The 19,499-nt window shown below is 44.6% G+C and overlaps 1 protein-coding gene and 1 non-coding gene across 2 annotated transcripts; one reads left to right on the top strand and one right to left on the bottom strand.

Moving 5' to 3' along the window:
* Positions 1-6,013: 6,013 nt before the first annotated feature.
* trnar-ucg (transfer RNA arginine (anticodon UCG)) lies at positions 6,014-6,086 on the bottom strand. The gene has a single exon. It is a non-coding gene; the product is annotated as a tRNA-Arg (tRNA).
* A 369-nt stretch (positions 6,087-6,455) lies between these two features.
* On the top strand, positions 6,456-18,052 carry polg (polymerase (DNA directed), gamma). The gene is made up of 22 exons (XM_023971109.2): positions 6,456-6,580; positions 6,838-7,483; positions 7,795-7,990; positions 8,318-8,491; positions 8,713-8,859; positions 9,682-9,761; positions 10,010-10,192; positions 10,536-10,678; positions 11,069-11,192; positions 11,514-11,750; positions 11,943-12,060; positions 12,806-12,880; positions 13,062-13,178; positions 13,397-13,557; positions 13,768-13,939; positions 14,037-14,172; positions 14,451-14,697; positions 15,098-15,220; positions 15,481-15,649; positions 15,776-15,984; positions 16,210-16,370; positions 16,714-18,052. Exons 2-22 carry the CDS (start codon positions 6,903-6,905, stop codon positions 16,776-16,778), a joined length of 3,618 nt encoding a protein of 1,205 aa, XP_023826877.1. The 5' UTR covers positions 6,456-6,580; positions 6,838-6,902; the 3' UTR covers positions 16,779-18,052.
* The last annotated feature ends 1,447 nt before the right edge of the window (positions 18,053-19,499 follow it).

Below are 19,499 nucleotides of genomic sequence, written 5' to 3' on the forward strand. Positions count from 1 at the left end.
ACTCTTCTTATTGCTTAATGCAAACTATGAGTTATATATATTTGGTGATGTCCAGTTATGCCTTTATACAACTAACGTAGGCTAATATGGCTCATGTTACTCGTTAAATGTAGGCTATTACGCAGACACAAAACTAGAGAGGAATGTATACGTTTCACTTGATAGCCTTTACTAATTTATGCATTGGCCAAATTGGTGGGTAAAAGGCGACTCTTTATCCAGCCACATGAATTATGGCAACGTACACGTAGGTCCTTGAATCATGTCATAGTAGCCTAATAAAATAAAATATAACTGCTTGTCTGAATAATGACTCAATTCCTCAATTCCTACAACTCAATTCCTACAAGGGAGTCTATATTTGTTTCAAATCAAATCAAATCAAATTTGTCACGTGCGCGGAATACAACGGGTGTAGGTAGACCTTACAGTGAAATGCTTACTTACAAGCCCTTAACCAACAGTGCAGTTTTTAAGTAAAAAAATAGGTATTAGGTAAACAATAGATAAGTAAAAAAAATAAAAAATAACAGTAAGGAGGCTATATACAGGTGGTACTGGTACAGAGTCAATGTGCAGGTGCACCGGTTAGTCGGCTATTTTGAGGTAATATGTACATAATAGGGTTAGTTAAAGTGACTATGCATAGATGACAAACAGAGAGTAGCAGCTGCGTCAAAGAGGGGTTGGGGGGGGGGGGGGGGGGGGGGGGGCCTGGACACAATGCATAGGGTAGCCATTTGATTAGCTGTTCAGGAGTCTTATGGCTTGGGGGTAAAGCTTTTTGGTCCTAGACTTGGTGCTCCGGTACCGCTTGCATGCGGTAGCAGAGAGAACAGTCTATGACTGGGGTGGCTGGAGTCTTTGACAATTTTTAGGGCCTTCCTCTGACACCGCCTGGTATAGATGTCCTGGATGGCAGGCAGCTTAGCCTCAGTGATGTACTGGGCCGTACGCACTACCCTCTGTAGTGCCTTGCGGTCGGAGTCTGAGCAGCTGCCATACCAGGCAGTGTTGCAACCAGTCAGGATGCTCTCGATATTGCAGCTGTAGAACCTTTTGAGAATCTGAGGACCCATGACAAATCTTTTTAGTTACCTGAGGGGGCATAGGCTTTGTCGTACCCTCTTCACGACTGTCTTGGTGTGTTTGGACCACTCTAGTTTGTTGGTGATGTGGACACCAAGGAACTTGAAGCTCTCAACCTGCTCCACTAGAGCCCCGTTGATGAGAATGGGGGCGTGCTCGGTCCTCTTTTTCCTGTAGTCCACAATCATCTCCTTTGTCTTGATTACGTTGAGGGATAGGTTGTTATTCTGGCACCATCCAGCCAGGTCTCTGCCCTCCTCCCTATAGGCTGTCTCGTCATTGTCAGTGATCAGGCCTACCACTGTTGTGTCGTCTGCAATCTTAACAATGGTGTTGGAGTCGTGCCTGGCCATGCAGTCGTGGGTGAATAGGGAGTACAGGAGGGGACTGAGCACGCACCCCTGAGGGGCTCCAGTGTTGAGGATCAGCGGGGCAGATGTGTTGTTACCTATCCTTACCACCTGGTGGCGGCCTGTCAGGAAGTCCAGAATCCAGTTACAGTTAGCTTAGTGATTAGCTTTGAGGGCACTATGGTGTTGAACGCTGAGCTGTAGTCAATGAATAGCATTCTCACGTAGGTGTTCCTTTTGTCCAGGTGGGAAAGGGCAGTGTGAAGTGCAACAGAGATTGCATCATCTGTGGATCTGTTTGAGCGGTATGCAAATTGGAGTGGGTCTAGAGTTTCTGGGATAATGCTGTTAGTGTGAGCCATGACCAGCCTTTCAAAGCACTTCATGGCTACGGATGTGAGTGCTACGGGTCTGTAGTCATTTAGGCAGTTTACCTTAGTGTTCTTGGGCACTGGGACTATGGCAATCTGCTTGAAACATGTTGGTATTACAGACTCAATCAGGGACATGTTGAAAATGTCAGTGAAGACACCTGCCAGTTGGTCAGCACATGCCCGGAGCACACATCCTGGTAATCCGTCTGGCCCAACGGCCTTGTGAATGTTGACCTATTTAAAGGTCTTACTCACGTCGGCTACGGAGAGCGTGATCACACAGTCGTCCAGAACAGCTGATGCTCTCATACATGCTTCAATGTTGCTTGCCTCGAAGCGAGCATAGAAGTGATTTAGCTCCTCTGGTAGGCTTGTGTCACTGGGCAGCTCGCGGCTGTTCTTCCCTTTGTAGTCTGTAATAGTTTGCAGGCCCTGCCACATCTGATGAGCATCGGAGCCGGTGTAGTATGATTCAATCTTAGTACTGTATTGGCGCTTGCCTGTTTGGTTCGTCTGAGGGCATAGCGTAATTTCTTATAAGCATCCGGGTTAGAGTCCCGCTCCTTGAAGGCGGCAGCTCTACCCTTTAGCTCAGTGCGGATGTTGCCTGTAATCCATGGTTTCTGGTTGGGGTATGTACATACAGTCTCTGTGGGCACGACGTCATCGATGCACTTATTGATGAAGCCAGTGACTGATGTGGTGTACCATCGGAAGAATCCCAGAACATATTCCAGTCTGTGCTAGCACAACAGTCCTGTAGCTTAGCATCTGCGTCATCTGACCACTTCTTTATTGACAGAGTCACTTGTGCTTCTTGCTTTAGTTTCTGCTTGTAAGCAGGAATCAGGAGGATGGAATTATGGTCAGTTTTGCCAAATGGAGGGTGAGGGAGAGCTTTGTACGCGTCTCTGTGTGTGGTGTAAAGGTGGTGTAAAGTTTTTTTCTCCTCTGGCTGCACATTTAACATGCTGATAGAAATTAGGTAAGACTGATTTCAGTTTTCCTGCATTAAAGTCCCCGGCCACTAGGAGTGCCGCCTCAAGTGGGCGTTTTCCTGTTTGCTTATTTCCTTATACAGCTGACTGAGTGCGGTCTTAGTGCCAGCATCCATCTGTCGTGGTAAATAAACATCCACGAAAAATATAGATGAAAACTCTCTTGGCAAATAGTGTGGTCTACAGCTTATCATGAGATACTCTACTTCAAGCGAACAAAATCTAGAGACTTCCTTAGATTTCGTGCACCAGCTGTTTTTAACAAATATACACAGACCGTATCCCCTCATTTTACCGGACAGTGCTGTTCTATCTAGCCGGTGCAGCGTATATCGCGCTGAATGTTATCCATGTCGTCATTCTGCCACGATTCCCTGACGTTTTAAGGCATTAGGCTACTTGAATTGGTGGAAATTTAACTCAAGACTTTATTTTCCCATTTGAGATTGGATATGCATTTCCTTGCAAATGGGAGATTACGGTCTATCTCACAATAAAGCTGGAAGCTATCTTTCATGGTTAACTTTATAGCCAACTGATGTACACTTGGGACTCCATGGAATAGTTAGAGGTTTTACAGAATTTTAAATGTGTAGTACCCATTTTGTTCTTAAGGTAAAATTCATTTTCAGATCCGAGTTGTCAATATAACAAAATAAAGTCAACAGAAACTACTCGATCTGTAGAGTGCACCATTGTGTTTGTGTGTGTGCCAGGAACATGGAGTTCAATAATTACTTCAGGACAAGTTTCTAGGCGATAAAGGCTAAGAAACTTCCTTCAAAATAGACTCCTTCAAAAATATAATCTCATATGCTTGATGTGCAATATTGTTTTACATTGTTCTCCTCTATGAGACGATAACCCCCCATGAATAATAAATACATATAATTGAAAAGATACAGCATCAATGAGCCTACAAAACAGTTTAAATCTCCATATGATAATGATATTCATTTCAATGCTACTATATCAACATACACACAGCAAACTCCTGTTCTTCACATAATCTATTACACACATGACACTAGACCTACACAAACCCCAAACGTATGCTTAAACTGAAATAAGAACAATCTATCTAATACTGTATTGTCACAGGAATACAGAATACAATAAATAATTGTTCTCATTTATTATCCCAGAATAAACTACCAGTTGACAAGTTTTTAACAGGTTTGAACAGAATAAACCTTAAGTGACCTAAATTGAAAGACTCACTGAAAACAAGCACTTAATATAACCTATAACAAAGCACATAGGGCAGGGGTCAAGTTCTTGCTGGTGACCATACCTTCCATCCTACTCCCTCTGCACCACAGTGGCAACATTTTTACGCATAGTTTTTTATTGGACATTTCACAAAGATTATGAGCAAATATGATGTAGGCCTATCTAAAGAAAATAAATGTCTAATTTGAGCAAAGAAAGCCCAGTTGTGTTAATTACAATGTTTTTTATATATACTAGATGGCTGACAGGGGGCGCTGTTTTGAAGCAGCCCAACCTAAATCTTGGCACTCCCCCACCATTGTAAAAAAATGTTGGACGCTATAGAAATGTATTATAGTCAACATTTGTTTTTGCCACGTTTATTCTATTACATACACCTTAATGCATACGTGTACATTATATTATGTGCGCTAAACATACAAAAAATGTTGAATACATGTAATTTTGTCCTTTAAACATTTAATTGGAATACTGTAGAATTCCCTTCATTCCCGTGGAGGATGGCTTCTTCTGGAGAATGCCAATATGGCCGACCGGTGGCTTCAAAGCATCTCACTGGACAATACACAGAATCAGCAATCCAGGGTTTATATACATCGTTGGTTAATTAGTTCTGAGATTTTGGGGCTACGGTTCAAACTCATAAAAGACACACCCTCGTCCACTTACCCTATTTTTAACCACTCTCACTAACTTCTCAAACCCCAAACCCCGGCCTTTGGTCTGTTTCGCAAGCATTCCCTGAAGTCTCGCGATGTTGCGCCTCTGGGTTTAAAAATTCGGTTAGCAGTCCAAACACCCAAAAGACATACTGCACAGAATTTGAGATGCATTTTTCTATTCAGGAAAAAGTAAGAGAGGAACATATCCTTAATTCACATAAAATACCAGATATCTGATGTATGATTGTATCGGTGATAATCACATTGACCACGTTTTCATGTGCACAGTATTCCGGATAGTGGCTCATATCCCGCTTAAGGTCTTATTCTGGATAAGATGTGTACATGCACATTTGATATCCCGCTCATGAGAATGCCTGTATCCATTAATAAACATAATATTACTCATTTAAATTCATATGAGTTAAATAGATTAGTCATTGAAATATGGACACTGGCTGTAAGTCTATTATCTCTCATGTAGCTTAATAGCCTATAACATGAACTTCTGCAGAATTATGCATTTTTTTACAGTGAAATTATACAACAAATGTTAATTTTGTCTCGGGATCAGGAGTGGAGAAATATGATTCATTTCTTTCACCATCACTTGAGAAAATGCGAATGCTACGAGTGTAATGTGTTATCTTTGACACTATTATGCAAGCAGACAAAAATTATTTGGTTTAAATATACTTAACTATTAAAATTAAATCAAATTGCTAAAATTTACTTAATTATCAAAAGTAAAATTATAAACCATTTAAAATTCATAATAATAAGCAAACCAAACGGAACACTTAAACATTTTTTTTTTTTTTATTTTTTTTTTACGGATAGCCAGGGGCACACTCCAACACTCAGATATAATTTACAAATGAAGGATTTCTGTTCAGTGAGTCCGCCAAATCAGAGGCAGTAGAGATGACCAGGAATGCTCTCTTGATAAGTGTGTGAATTGAACATTTTTCCTTTCAAAATGTAACGAGTACTTTTGGGTGTCAGGGAAAATATAAATAGCAAAGTAAACTACAGATACCCCCCAAAACGACTTAAGTCGTACTTCAAAGTATTTTTCCTTAAGTACTTTACACCACTGCTTATAATCGGGAGTTTTTTTCGGGTTATTGTGAACGGGATATGATGTTCATATGCGACAACTTAAAAACAGAATAGTTGAGTATACCGAATAAAAACGGGATATTGGCGTGCATATAAATGTGGTCACTGATTGACCAAGCAAGGATGGAATCTTTACGCCATTGTCCCTTCATCCGTCATCGTTCCTGTTAAAGTATAAAAAACTTCGACCCCGGCAGGACTCGAACCTGCAATCTTCTGATTCGAAGTCAGACGCCTTATCCATTAGGCCACGAGGCCTACAACAAACAATTGAAAATATGATACTATACTAAATAAACATTTTAACCAGTGACCGATTTAACTAAAAGCATATTCTCATCAAACACTGGCCAGATACTTTGTAAAAGGTTCACTTTATCTTACACTTCCGTACGGGAGGTCATCCCTACCACTGGATGTCACTAGATAGCTGGTCTGCTACAATGTTTCAACCTCCATGCCGGGGAAATCCGGTTGTCACTAGTTACCACAGCCACAAAGTCAAAGTTGTCTGTATCGCAAATGTTTTTTTGTCTTGATTTAAGGTTATGGTCAGGCATAAGGTTAACAACGTGGTTTGGATTAAGGTTAGGTTTAAAATCAGATTTGAATAAGATACATCGTAGAAATGGGCGGGGTTTAACCTTAAGTATGACTTTGTGACTGTGGTAACTAGTGACGACCGGGAAACACATTGTTTATGTCACATTGACGCTAGCGGTGAATTGCAAAGCGGTAGTACTCACAGCGAGGTTGGTAAATAATCACTATTTTATTCTGTTGTCAACACAGCCTTCTGACCATTCTCTGCATTGTCGCTTGAAGATATCAGCAGGTTTCTCAAGTAGGCCTACGTAGCAATCATGGTTTTGGTGTGAGGAATTGAGTGCCAGGGGATCGTGTTGATGATCTAAACAGCTATTACATTTTATTTGTATTAATAATTTTATGGCTTTGATCGGATGGTTGCATGGTCACAAAGTTGCATCCTGGCTCTCTCTCCATTCAGTTTTTCATCCTGTTCCTGACCAAGTCCAAGGGGAGGAACAAGTGACTGTAAGGACTAGTTAGAAAATGCTACATCTTCTGCATCTTTGTCCCTTCCGGAGGCCTCTCTCCTCTGTCCTACGGAGGAGACTATGTTGTACACCCTACTCCACCCAGCAGCCCCACTCCCTCCAGGGCTCCCTCCCCCCAGAGACCCGCCTGAACCCCCTCAATATCCAGATGCTGTCCCAAAACCTCCATGAGCAGATCTTCCGCGGCGCAGAGCAGGTGTACGAGGACGAGAAGGTGGAGCGGAGCATCAGGCACCTACAGAGGCACCAGCTGTGGGGAAAAGAAGCCTCCCTGCTGCCTGGTGTGGAGCTCCAACTGCCCCACATGTACGGGGAGGACATAAACGACCACTTCCGCTTGCTGGCCCAAAAGCAGAGCCTTCCCTACCTGGAGGCTGCCAGTAAGCTCCAGCAGGCCCCGCTGCCCCCCATGCCCCGGGACTGGGTGTGGGAGGTGGGCTGGATGCGCTACGGGCCGGGTGGGGAGGCCAGACGGGTTGACTTCCCAGACGAGGCAGGCCTGGTGTTTGACGTGGAGGTGTGCATGGCGGAGGGACACTGTCCCACGCTGGCTGTGGCTGTATCCCCTACTGCCTGGTGAGACTAATAGAGAGGACCAAGACCCTCTACTGTGGGAGGGAGGAGTTGTTACAATTAGCTGGAGGAACTGACAACTTTATTTCAGTACCAGACAGTTTTTCTTCTTAGTATTTGTACCTATTTATTTTTCATGTAAAATTATCTGTAAATATACAAATATTGAAAGGCTTTTCTAGTGACAGGTTGATGGTGTATATTGTGTTGGAACTGGTCAGGAATGATTACAGTTATTTATCAAGGACTATTTATTTTAGGCCAAGTCAGTATTGCAGTTTCATTGAATATTCTGTCTTTTTGTTTCCTGCCAGGTACTCGTGGTGCAGCAAGCGTATGATAGAGGAGAGATACTCCTGGTCCAGCCAGCTGACCCCTGCTGACCTCATCCCCATGGAGACCCCGACCAACTCCAGCCGCACTCCGGGGGGCCAGTGGAGGGAGAGACTGATTGTGGGCCACAACGTCAGCTTTGACCGGTCTTACATCAAGGAGCAGTACCTGCTGAAGGTCAGATTTCACAGGGTTACGGGGACACGTTTTGAGGCATAATTCATCACGATTTAGTGTGATTGACAGTCATTTATGCCGGATTCACACTATAGGACCGAATGGCACCGTGCTGTGCTGGCTATGATATTTTATTATCCTCAGGCTAGCCCAGAACAGCTCGGGGTTGTCCCAATAGTGTGACTCTGGCATTAGGGTCTTTGGAGTGGCTCATGTTTCTGTTATTATTATGGCTGTTTCCCAATTCACAAGGATGCTTGCATTGGAAGCAGGTAGGCAGCTGCCTTTGGATTGAGACACAGCCTCTGTATGTTCCTTTTCCCACAGGGTTCCAAGGCTCGTTTCCTGGACACCATGAGTCTCCATATGTCCATCTCTGGTCTGACTGGGTTCCAGCGCACGCTGTGGATGGCCAACAAGCACGGCAAGAGGCGTGGCCTCCTGGAGGTCAAAGAGCATATGAAGAAAGTGGGCCGACCTGGGCGGAAGGAAGGGCCCATGGTCAGTGCTCTCTGTCTTCTAGTCAATGATTATGGAACGACACAGAAAACTGTTGATTTGTGATTGTTCTGTAGAAATGTTGTTGTTGCCTTTCCGCAGGTCAACAATCTCATTCCTCAGCCCTTCCTTTCCTGGATTGGTTTTGGATTTTTCCTTCAGGTATCCAAAGTTTTAAAAGGAGTTCATTGGTTAATAAATTAGTTTTGTTGTTGTGTGTGTAGATCGGCTCATGGGACTGGGTGAATATCAGCAGCATCAACAACCTGGCTGATGTGCATGCTCTGTATGTGGGAGGGGAGCCACTGCAGAAGGAGGCCAGAGAGATCTTTGTGAAGGGCAGCATGGCTGACGTCAGGAACAACTTCCAGGTCAGAGGTCAATGGAGGTCCAACCTCTCGTGTACAATAATGATTGGTTGTTTACAAACCTCATTGATTTGCTTTTCTTAAAAGGGGAAATCTGCAGTTTAAACAACAATATGAAGCCTCCACTTTTTATGGAAACGAGCTATGGGATGGAGCTGGAGAAATATAACACCTTTCAAATTAATAGATGCCGCTATGGATGCAAGGACTGACCATCCATGAGATCAAAATTATAGTTTAAACTATTTTGTGAAGCTATACAGTGTTTGTTTACAATTACATTGTTTACAAACGGTGTAAAACAAGATTAGATTTTGGGTTGGACAGTTGAACTAACCTCACGAGGCATTCATGAGTTATATTCTTCAAGAATAAATGGCTCATTCATTTAAAAGTAAAATAATTGATATATCAATTGTCACAACACAACTGATTGGCTCAAACGCATTAAGAAGGAAAGGAATTCCACAAATGAACTTTTAACAAGTCACACCTGTTAATTGAAATGTATTCCAGGTGACTACATCATGAAACTGTTTGAGAGAATGCCAAGAGTGTGCAAAGCTGTCATCAAGGCAAAGGGTGGTTACTTTGAAGAATCTAAATATATATTTTGATTTAACACTTTTTTTGGTTACTACATGATTCCATGTGTTATGTCATAGTTTTGATGTCTTCACTATTATTCTACAATGTAGAAAATATATATTTTTTAATGAGTATGTGTCCAAACCTTTGACTGGTACTGTATATGCCCAAACCAAATCATTATTCACCCACTGTACTTGAGTCATAACGGAGTCATGTCTTTGCTGCCCCCTGCAGGAGCTGATGCTGTACTGCGCTCTGGACGTCCAGGCCACTCACCAGGTGTTCTGTGAGCAGCTGCCCCTCTTCATGGAGAGGTCAGACAACCACATTTGCTTAATTAATTTAAACTTAATTTAATAATAATAATACAATAATGCCCAAGAGGCAAAGCCACAATATGTTTTACTTTTAGGGGCATCTCTAGCTTGATCCCAGATCTGTTTATTGGAGTTGGCAAGATAACACAGATCTAGGACCAAGCTAACCCATCTCCCTCGCCACCTGCCAATCATTGGACAGTAATCTCTCAACCAATCACTGTCCCTCCTTTGTCTGTACACAGGTGCCCTCATCCAGTAACATTTGCAGGGATGCTGGAGATGGGCGGGTGCTACCTACCTGTCAATCAGAACTGGGGGAGGTACCTGGAAGACTCTCAAGACACATTTGAGGAGCTGCAGAGAGAGATGAAGAAGAGTCTGATGAGTCTTGCGGATGACGCTTGTCAACTGCTACAGGACGACAGGTGAGGGACCATAATGCATGCAGTATATGCAGTTATGAAGCAATGAGGCTTACATAATGACATTGTAAATACTCTATGGTGTGTGCATACGTACTGGATATGCGTGTGTTTAAGACCATGGTCATATTGGGATTTTGTGTCTGAGAATTTCGGATGGAGCTAATGCCTTTTCAAACGATCCGTCTTTTTACGTATGCAACTTGTCCAAACTTGTTTGGGGGGAAAAAAGAGATGATACATTTGATGAAGAAAAGCTAACAATGATGTACATCATGCGATTTTTATGTGTTCATCCATCTGATTGTGGCTGCGGCCTTAAGATAACGGACTGTTTCTTTGTAAGGTATAAAGAGGACGCCTGGCTTTGGGATGTGGAATGGGACGTCCAGGAGTTCAAGCAGAAGAAGGTGACCGTCAGCAAGAGAAAACGCTCAAAGGCGGAGGCTGAGCCAGCACCCAGCACACCATTGAGAGACTGGGATCAGGGTAGGAGCTCACACTATACACCAGGGCCCATATTTAAAAAGGAGTGCTGATCTAGGATCAGGTCCCCTGTCCATACAATCTTATGATATATATGCAAAACTGACACAATATCAGCACTCCTACTCTGACTCTTTGTACATATGTGCCTGGAACAGAGATAGACCAAGGGCCTTTCATAAAACTAGTTAAGACTGGTCTATGGTTCCAGGACCGATACCAGTACTACAGGACTATTCTGTCTTGCTAAGTCGTTTTGTGTGCTTATATTGGATCCTATTGGGGTAAAGGTGTAGTCCAGTGTCTTGTGGAGCTGTAAAATGATTGACTCTGCTGCTGTGTTGACTTGGATTAAAACTAGCAGGTGACTTAGCAGTGTTGTTGTGCTGTCAGACCCAGGTCCCCCCACTGAGGAGGAGATAGCAGGACCATGCCCAAGTAGGGAGGCTCTGGAGAGGCTGAAGAAGATGGTCAGCAGGCTGCCCAAGAGGAGACAGCACCTGCCTGGACATCCTGGGTGAGCTGGGCTGTACTGGGCCTCCCCTGTGGAGCTCCATGTAGCTAACTGTTAACTAATATAACACACTAACACCCTGGTACAGATAACTGTGGCTGTGAAATACATCAGGCAACACTCACTAATGTCTAATGTCAATTCTCATTTGAGCTCTTTCTCAATCTTTCCTTGATTCCTCGCATCCTCTCTCCTTGCCTCAAAATGCACTGGAGAAGAAGGTAGGAGGGGAAGGACCTTCTCCTAAACAGTGAAAAGGGAGGCGAGAAATCGAGGAAATCCCATTGAGAAACAGCCATAGTCTATTCCTCCCTACCTTACCAGGTGGTATCGTAAGTTGTGTGCGAAGATGTCGGAGGAGGAGAGCTGGTCGCCGGGGTCCAGCCTGATCAGTCTGGCTATGCGGGTGACTCCCAAGCTGATGGGGCTGACGTGGGACGGCTTCCCCCTGCACTACACGGAGCAGCACGGCTGGGGCTACCTGGTGCCTGGCCGCAGGGACAACCTGATGGAGCCCCAGGGGGAGGAGGAGGACGCCATGGGGCCTGTGTGTCCCCACAGGTAGGTCACAGCACAACACACAGCTCAGTCAGGGGAAACAGAGACCACAGACAAAAGAGGCACAGGGACGAGTCAAGTGAATTAATGAATCAGTCAACCCATTTAATTATTTTACCACATCACTGGGTGTACTCTAAGTGCATCCACCAGAAGTAGTGTGTATAAATACCTCTGTGTTGTTGTGACTCACAGGGCCATAGAAAGTGTGTACAGAGAGTACTGTGAGCAGAAAGGTAAAGAGCAGCCTAGGTGTCTGGATAACGGCCTCTCTGATGACCTCATGCTAACCGACAGCACACTCTGGCAGACGGTAAGACCTTGACACACACACAAGATGGGTCTGTCTTCATGACACCTGAATTAGCGTTAAAGCTAAAATCCTCAGTTGCTACATCCATTTTGTACTTAATTATATTTACCCATTGATTCATAAAGAATATAACGAGTGGCGCAGCGGTCTAAGGCACTGCATCTCAGTGCTAGAGGCATCACTACAGACCCTGGTTCGATCCCGGGCTGTATCACAACCGGCCGTGATCGGGAGTCCCATAGGGGCGGTGCACAATTGGCCCAGTGCCGTCCGGGTTAGGCCGTCATTGTAAAATAAGAATTTGTTCTTAACTGACTTGCCTAGTTAAATAAAGGTTCAATTTAAAAAATGAAATGCGCCATGAGCTTAGTTCAACTGTCATACCCCATCAGAACCCAAAATATACACTTGCTTTACATGTAAACAAACACTGTATAGCCTCAAAACATGATAAAACTGTAAAGTCCTTGAACCCATAGCTCTGTGTATGAATTTGAGAGTGGTTACATTTCTTCAGGCCCATCCTTCAGCTTTTTACCAAAACATAGGCGGGGGGGGGGGGGGGTTCAACTGCTGATTATAGTTTTAATAGCTGTAATATATAAATGACATGATAACTGTGTAATAAATAATTACTCACAGAGAATGATCTTCCCATATCAACTAGGAATTCTGTGCAAATAGCAAATATGCTCTCCTGTCAGAAAGTATAACAGGTGGGTGTCTTTCCTGTGTTAACCTGTAGGTGGAAGAGTTGGGTCGCTTGGAAAGTGTGTCAGAGGAGGAGAACGGTGGCAGGGTGACTAGGAAGAGCAATAAGGTGAACTGTCCTATCCATAGAGATGGAACGAGGGCACACCTCTCTTTGACATTGATTGATTCTTGTGGCAAGTGCGCCCTCTATACATCTCTATGGTCCCCTCCTACACATTTCACCTATTACCTTAATGATCTTTACGATTTGAATGCGTTGGGTGACATGTTCTATGTTATGTAACCAGGAAATGCAGGATATTAATTCTCTACCAGGTGAGAGTCACTGTCCCTATCACCATGGAAACGGACCTTACAACGATGTCAACTTTCCGGGCTGCTGGTTTTTCAAACTCCCACACAAGGTACATCAACTGATCTATGTGATGCTGACCTAATTTGTGTTGTGCCGAAACAAAATGCCAATCCTCTCATAGGGGCGAATCCTAACTCAAATTGTTCACTTAGTCTTGCATGGGTATATTGTCTGTATCAAGTATTTAATAGAATGATCCTAGAATCTGTGCAGTATCTGTGCACCTGAACACACCCATAAATGCTTAAGAGACTGTTTTGACTACAGGATGGAAATGACAACAACGTGGGCAGCCCCTTCTCCAAGGACTTCCTGTCCAAGATGGAAGACGGCACCCTGAGGGCGGGGCGGGGGGCCACCAACGCCACCCGAGCTCTGGAGATAAACAAGATGATCTCTTTCTGGAGGAATGCCCAGAAACGCATCAGGTAGGCACCCAGGCTCCACTTCATGTAGACAGTTACATGTAAGAATGGCTTAATGAATAGGAATTAAATTAATTTCTGGAAAATAATCGTTGAAGACGTACTGTAGTTACATTGCTAATCATCATGGCCAGACACAGTGAGAAATAAGAAATTACAATTCCTAGAGGGTTAAAGTACAGTTTTGTTATCATGTCTGATGTGTCCTGGCAGCTCTCAGAAGGTGGTGTGGCTGAGGAAAGGGGAGCTCCCTCGCAGTGTCAGCAGGCATGAAGAGTATGATGAGGAGGGGCAGTACGGTGCCATCTTGCCACAGGTCATCACCGCGGGAACCGTCACCCGCAGGGCTGTGGAGCCAACGTGGCTGACTGCCAGCAACGCTCGGGTAAGAGAATAGAAAGAGAACTATAGCGGGAGTGTATTGGGCAACACAGCTTTTTTAAGGGAGCCACTGATATAGAGGTTGTGTGTGGTCTGTGCAGCGGGATCGAGTGGGCAGTGAGCTGAAGGCCATGGTACAGGTGCCCCCCGGGTACCACCTGGTGGGGGCGGACGTGGACTCCCAGGAGCTCTGGATCGCTGCCGTTCTGGGAGAGGCCCACTTCGGTGGCATGCATGGTGAGACTTCACCCCTAGCTCTGATACTCCGATTTGATGCTTATTGATTTTGCTATGTGAATGGTCAGAAATGTGAGTTTCCGACAATGTCCATTAAAGACGGAGATCTAATGAGCTCATTCCCAGTCAGAATATTTCAGTGTCTGTATGCATTTTGTCACGGAATTCATTTTTTTTTTTTACAACCTATAGCATGTTTTTAAACAGGGCCCCATATCTATGAACTTGAGGAATCCATTCAGTCATTAATGTGGCCTGTTATCTGTTACTGTGTCCAGGCTGCACAGCGTTCGGCTGGATGACCCTGCAGGGTAAGAAGAGCCAGGGCACTGACTTGCACAGCCGCACGGCTGACACGGTGGGCATCAGCCGCGAACATGCCAAGGTCTTCAACTACGGACGCATCTACGGCGCTGGGCAGCCTTTCGCCGAGCGCCTGCTCATGCAGTTCAACCACCGCCTCAGCCAGCCGGAGGCCGCCAGCAAGGCCCGGCAGATGTATGCCCTCACCAAGGGCCTACGCAGGTACAGGAAGGATAGTGATGTATTGGACTTAAGTAGTGATGACACCCTATTCGCTATATAGACAACAGAATATGCCATTTCAGATGCAGATCTAGTGATCAAAGCGCTTCAGATTGTGAAGAGGGAGGACTCCCCTCATCTACTACCAATGTGTAGCACCTCACCGAGGAGTACAGTATGGCTAACATGATGGGAGTTTGGAGCTGTTCTGTGAAAATCATGAACTCGCCTATCCTTGCTCTTTTGGAGGTTTAAGCTTGGATCTAAGCACTTTAAATGCATCTATATTATTTGCACAGAGCAGTAGATAGTAATTCTAAGCACAACAAGGGACTCCTTGGATGTTTGGAGGATTAAATTACAGAAAGGATGAGCCACACTGAGCTGTGTTTGATGCTAGGTACCGTTTGTCTGAGGAGGGTGAGTGGCTCCTGAAGGAGCTGGATATGGAGGTGGAGAGGGACGAAGACGGGAGCGTCTCCCCGCAGGATCTCCGCCGTATCACAAGACTGGCCTCCCAGAGGTGAGGCAGCAGTGTGGGTGCGTGTGCTCCTAAGCCCATTGGAAGGCTATGTGGAGCCATCGCCATGTGGAGCCATAGTTTACACCTATCAGGTTCCTTCAGTTCTGCAAATAGTGGTTACAGATACTTTTGAACCTGGCACTAATGTCAGCCTTGTATGAACTGAAGTTCTTCACTACCCCTGACCCCCAGATACTGCTGTAGATCTGGCTAGGGACACACTTACTTTCTACCTCATTCTCTCCTGATTGGCCGTGCAGTTCTCGGAGGAGGAAGTGGGAGGTGGCGGGCCAGCGCCTGTGGGCTGGTGGTACGGAGTCAGAGATGTTCAACAAGCTGGAGAGCATCGCCCTCTCAGCCCAGCCAGCCACCCCCGTCCTGGGCTGCAGGATTAGCAGAGCCCTGGAGCCTCAGGCCGTCAAGGACGAGGTCAGGAGAGACCAGGAGAAACACACAATCATAACACACACACGGATAAGAACACACTCACTCTCAATCATAAGAACAGAATCAAACACACATGTTAAATCTCTTCATTTAATGTGTGTGTGTCAGTTCATCACCAGCAGGGTGAACTGGGTGGTGCAGAGCTCGGCGGTGGACTACCTCCACCTGATGCTGGTGGCCATGCGCTGGCTGATGGAGGAGCACGACATCGACGGACGTTTCTGCGTCAGCATCCACGACGAGGTACGCTACCTGGTCCGCAGCGAAGACCGCTACCGGGCAGCACTGGCCCTGCAGATCACCAACCTGCTCACAAGGTCAGTAGTACTGCCCTGACTCATACATTCCTGCTGATAACTTGCCACATCACCCCTTGCAAAATACTTTCTGACCCCTTCAGGATAATATACAAAAATTCATGAAAATTGAAAGTATTATGTAATTGTTATTCATAGCCTGTGAGTTACTTGTTTTACATAAACATCTTATTGAACAGACTTGAGTCATTGTGTTCCTTCATACTTTACCCTTGTGCTCTACAGGTGTATGTTTACCCATGCACTGGGCATGCAAGACCTGCCCCAGTCAGTGGCCTTCTTCAGTGCCGTGGACATTGACCGCTGTCTGAGGAAGGAGGTGACCATGGACTGTGTGACTCCCTCCAACCCCACAGGGCTGGAGCGCAAATATGGCCTCCCACAGGGTGAGTATATCATCACTATACATCATTCTTTAAACTGCTGCTCTTAAAACCTGTGCTTGATACATACAGCCACAGAATGTCTTCGGATTGTAGTGTGCATGTGTTGCAACCTTATTTATTGACCTTTTTATAAAATAATTTGAGAAACATTATAATTTAGATTAAAAAAAAAAAAAATAGTTACATTTTCACAGTAAATTAATAAGCAGACATTTTTGCATGGTCTCAGTATGCTAAGTGAAAGCTTTAAACAAATGATCAGATAATACAAAATATCTTCAACCTCTTGTATCTTTCTCTGTACAGCATGTACCTAGAATAACCACACATTGAATCTCCACAGGTGAGGCTCTGGACATATACCAAATCATAGACATCACCAAAGGCTCTCTGGGGAAAGGGAGATAACAGGGTGAACAGACCAGTCCTCTATTGTGTAGCTCGTGCAGACAGAGACATCATGGGATAAAGGTCCTCCAGGGCTGCCCCAACCCAGGCACTGAGTCAAACCAATGACGTCAATGGGAACTGCAGGGTCATGTTCATAAGGCACCAAACAGAAGAAAACAGTCAGCAGCGGAGTTGTACTATCTAGAGTTGTCCAACATTTTTTTTTAAAGGGCTAATTTTTTTGGCCTGCAATTATTTTGCTACAGTTAGCCCAAATGAACACAACCCATCTCAGTGGATCATCCGAATGAATGGGGGCAGCTCCAGACTGGTTGAGAGAGGAGTCTATTGAGCAGTTTAGAGGGGGAAAATATATTGTTTTCCATCACTGCTTCCTCTTGGGCTCCTGGCTCTGCTCTGGCTCCTGAGAGGCTGTGGTCTAAAGAAGGAAAAGATCCAAAGCAGCACTTATCCTCCTCAACACACAATTGGATATGTGGTGTCAGACACTGATACTTTAGCTGAGACCATTGGGTCTGGGAAAAATAGGAGAACCAAAAGAAAAATGTATCCATGGTGTTATAACTTATAAATGTGATGTGTGCTACTGAACAGGACGATGTGAGGAATGCGGGAGTATGGGCAGGACTAATAAAGCATAAGTAAATTTGGTGTGACAGGTCATGATGGAGCTGAGTGAATAGGAGACTAAACCAATGTTTTGGATAACTGTCAAGTGTGTGTCAGTGTTATGGTTGATGCTCACCTGCTGACTTGTCCTGCTCCTGCAGCGCTGCCTCTAGTGGCTGTGTTGATGCGGAAATCTCTCAGCTTCATGTACGGAATAAGATTCACCTACGCAACACACAGACACCCGTTTTATCTTGTAGTTACAATAATGCAGTGCATGTTTAGTTTGGGAGATGTTCTGTTACTGAAATGTCCCACAAGGCTCTATCTTCTATTGTGTGTCCTCATTTTCAGATCCTGCTTTATGTTTGGTTACAAGTAGACACTTCCATTCAATTTGAGACAATCTCCCATCCTAAAGCACCCCCATACATAACTTTGATTTCTTGGAGAGGGTGATTAGGTATTTCTCATACTGCTCTATACTGTAGATCAGGTTGGGAATGGCCTTGGTCTCGCACAGGAGTTTTGCCTTGAGAATGGGAGAACAGTACACATGGTTTTAGTTAGACCAAGGCTCAAAATATCAGTTGAAGTGGGTGGGCATTTCTTTGTAACTGTAAATAAAATGTGTGTAACAGAAACTCCGTACAGACGCTGTAGTATTGGCCTCCCCCCTCCTTTATCTTCTTATCATCTGCACCTCCTCCAGCCAGCTCAACACTGCAGGAAAACACATGTCAAAGGTCACAACAACATGAAAGGATCTCTTATCTAGAGGACAGTGTCAACAAGAAATGTTGTATTAGCTAGAGGCACTATGGCCAGCTCTACTAAGCATTTGCACCAGGTGAAAGTTTATCCCTTGCTGTGAAAACAGTCAACTCACTTAGTTAATCTGCCCATAGAGTCATAGGTCGAGGGTTTAGGAACAAACAATGTCACCTGTTGGCAGACAATGGCTGCTTAGATTACATCAACATGAGGCTATACCTGCACATAGGTGATGTAGGAGTAGCACTGTGGAGTCAGTTGAGAGCCTGACATCTTGACCTGGAAGCACATGGATATTCGGGATGTTAGTGGGGGATGCGCATACACAAACTCACTCACACACCTGGCCTCGTAGGTGTTACACGGTTGGTTATGTGTAGGACAGTGTCCATTGAGAGCAATGCTGCAGACTCGCGAGCTTCTCCAGGCGCCCTGCTGGCCTGAGCACAGGTGAATATTTTTGACATGGGTGGTGCAGATGATGTATGTGGGTGTAGTTAAGTGAGTCGTTCAATTAAATTAGTGCCCAATGTGATTTTTTTGAGAATTTGGCAGTATGTCCAACCGGCCTCACAACTGCAGACCACGTGTAACCACACCAGCCCAGGACTTTCACATACGGCTTCTTCATCTGCGGTATTGTCTGAGACCAGCCACCCAGACAGCTGATGAAACTGAGGAGTATTTCTGTCTGTAATAAAGCCCCTTTGTGGGGAAAAACTCATTCTGATTGCCTGGGCCTATGCCCTCCCAGGCCTACCCATGGCTGCGATCTTGCCCAGTCATGTGAAATCCATAGATTAAGGCCTAATTAATTTATTTCAATTGACTGATTTCCTTAAATAAAACTCAGTAAAACTGTTGAAAATGTTGTGCTTATTTTTGTTTAGTATACAAAGCCATACCATACAAGGCAGGGAATGGCAGAAGTGTTGTGCCTGCCTATCTGTGTAGTGTCACTTAACACTGCCAGCTTCGATCTCACCCAGCTGTGCAGGTGTAGTGGTGGCCATACACAGGCATACTCAGTATGTCCACCTAATTATCTACAGATATACTCACTAATTACCATTGAGAATGGTTGAACGATCTATCTTAATTCCTTTAATCTCTGCCATTATTATAGGTGGAGGGAAGAGAATGACCACATATAGACAATTGTTGATAATTCATACTCACCTGACGCCAGAGAGAGGGTGATGGTCAAAACGTGGTATGTCAAGCCGTGTTAGCTGGGGCTGGATAGTTGTTGTACAGCGTACAGGCACGCACACACTTGTTTGGTATGATAGCTAGCTTAGCCTTTAGGTCGATGCTTGGTGGCTTTTAATATGA

The sequence above is a fragment of the Salvelinus sp. IW2-2015 genome, linkage group LG26, assembly GCF_002910315.2.
Source record: "Salvelinus sp. IW2-2015 linkage group LG26, ASM291031v2, whole genome shotgun sequence".
In the NCBI taxonomy this organism is placed as follows: Eukaryota; Metazoa; Chordata; class Actinopteri; order Salmoniformes; family Salmonidae; genus Salvelinus; species Salvelinus sp. IW2-2015.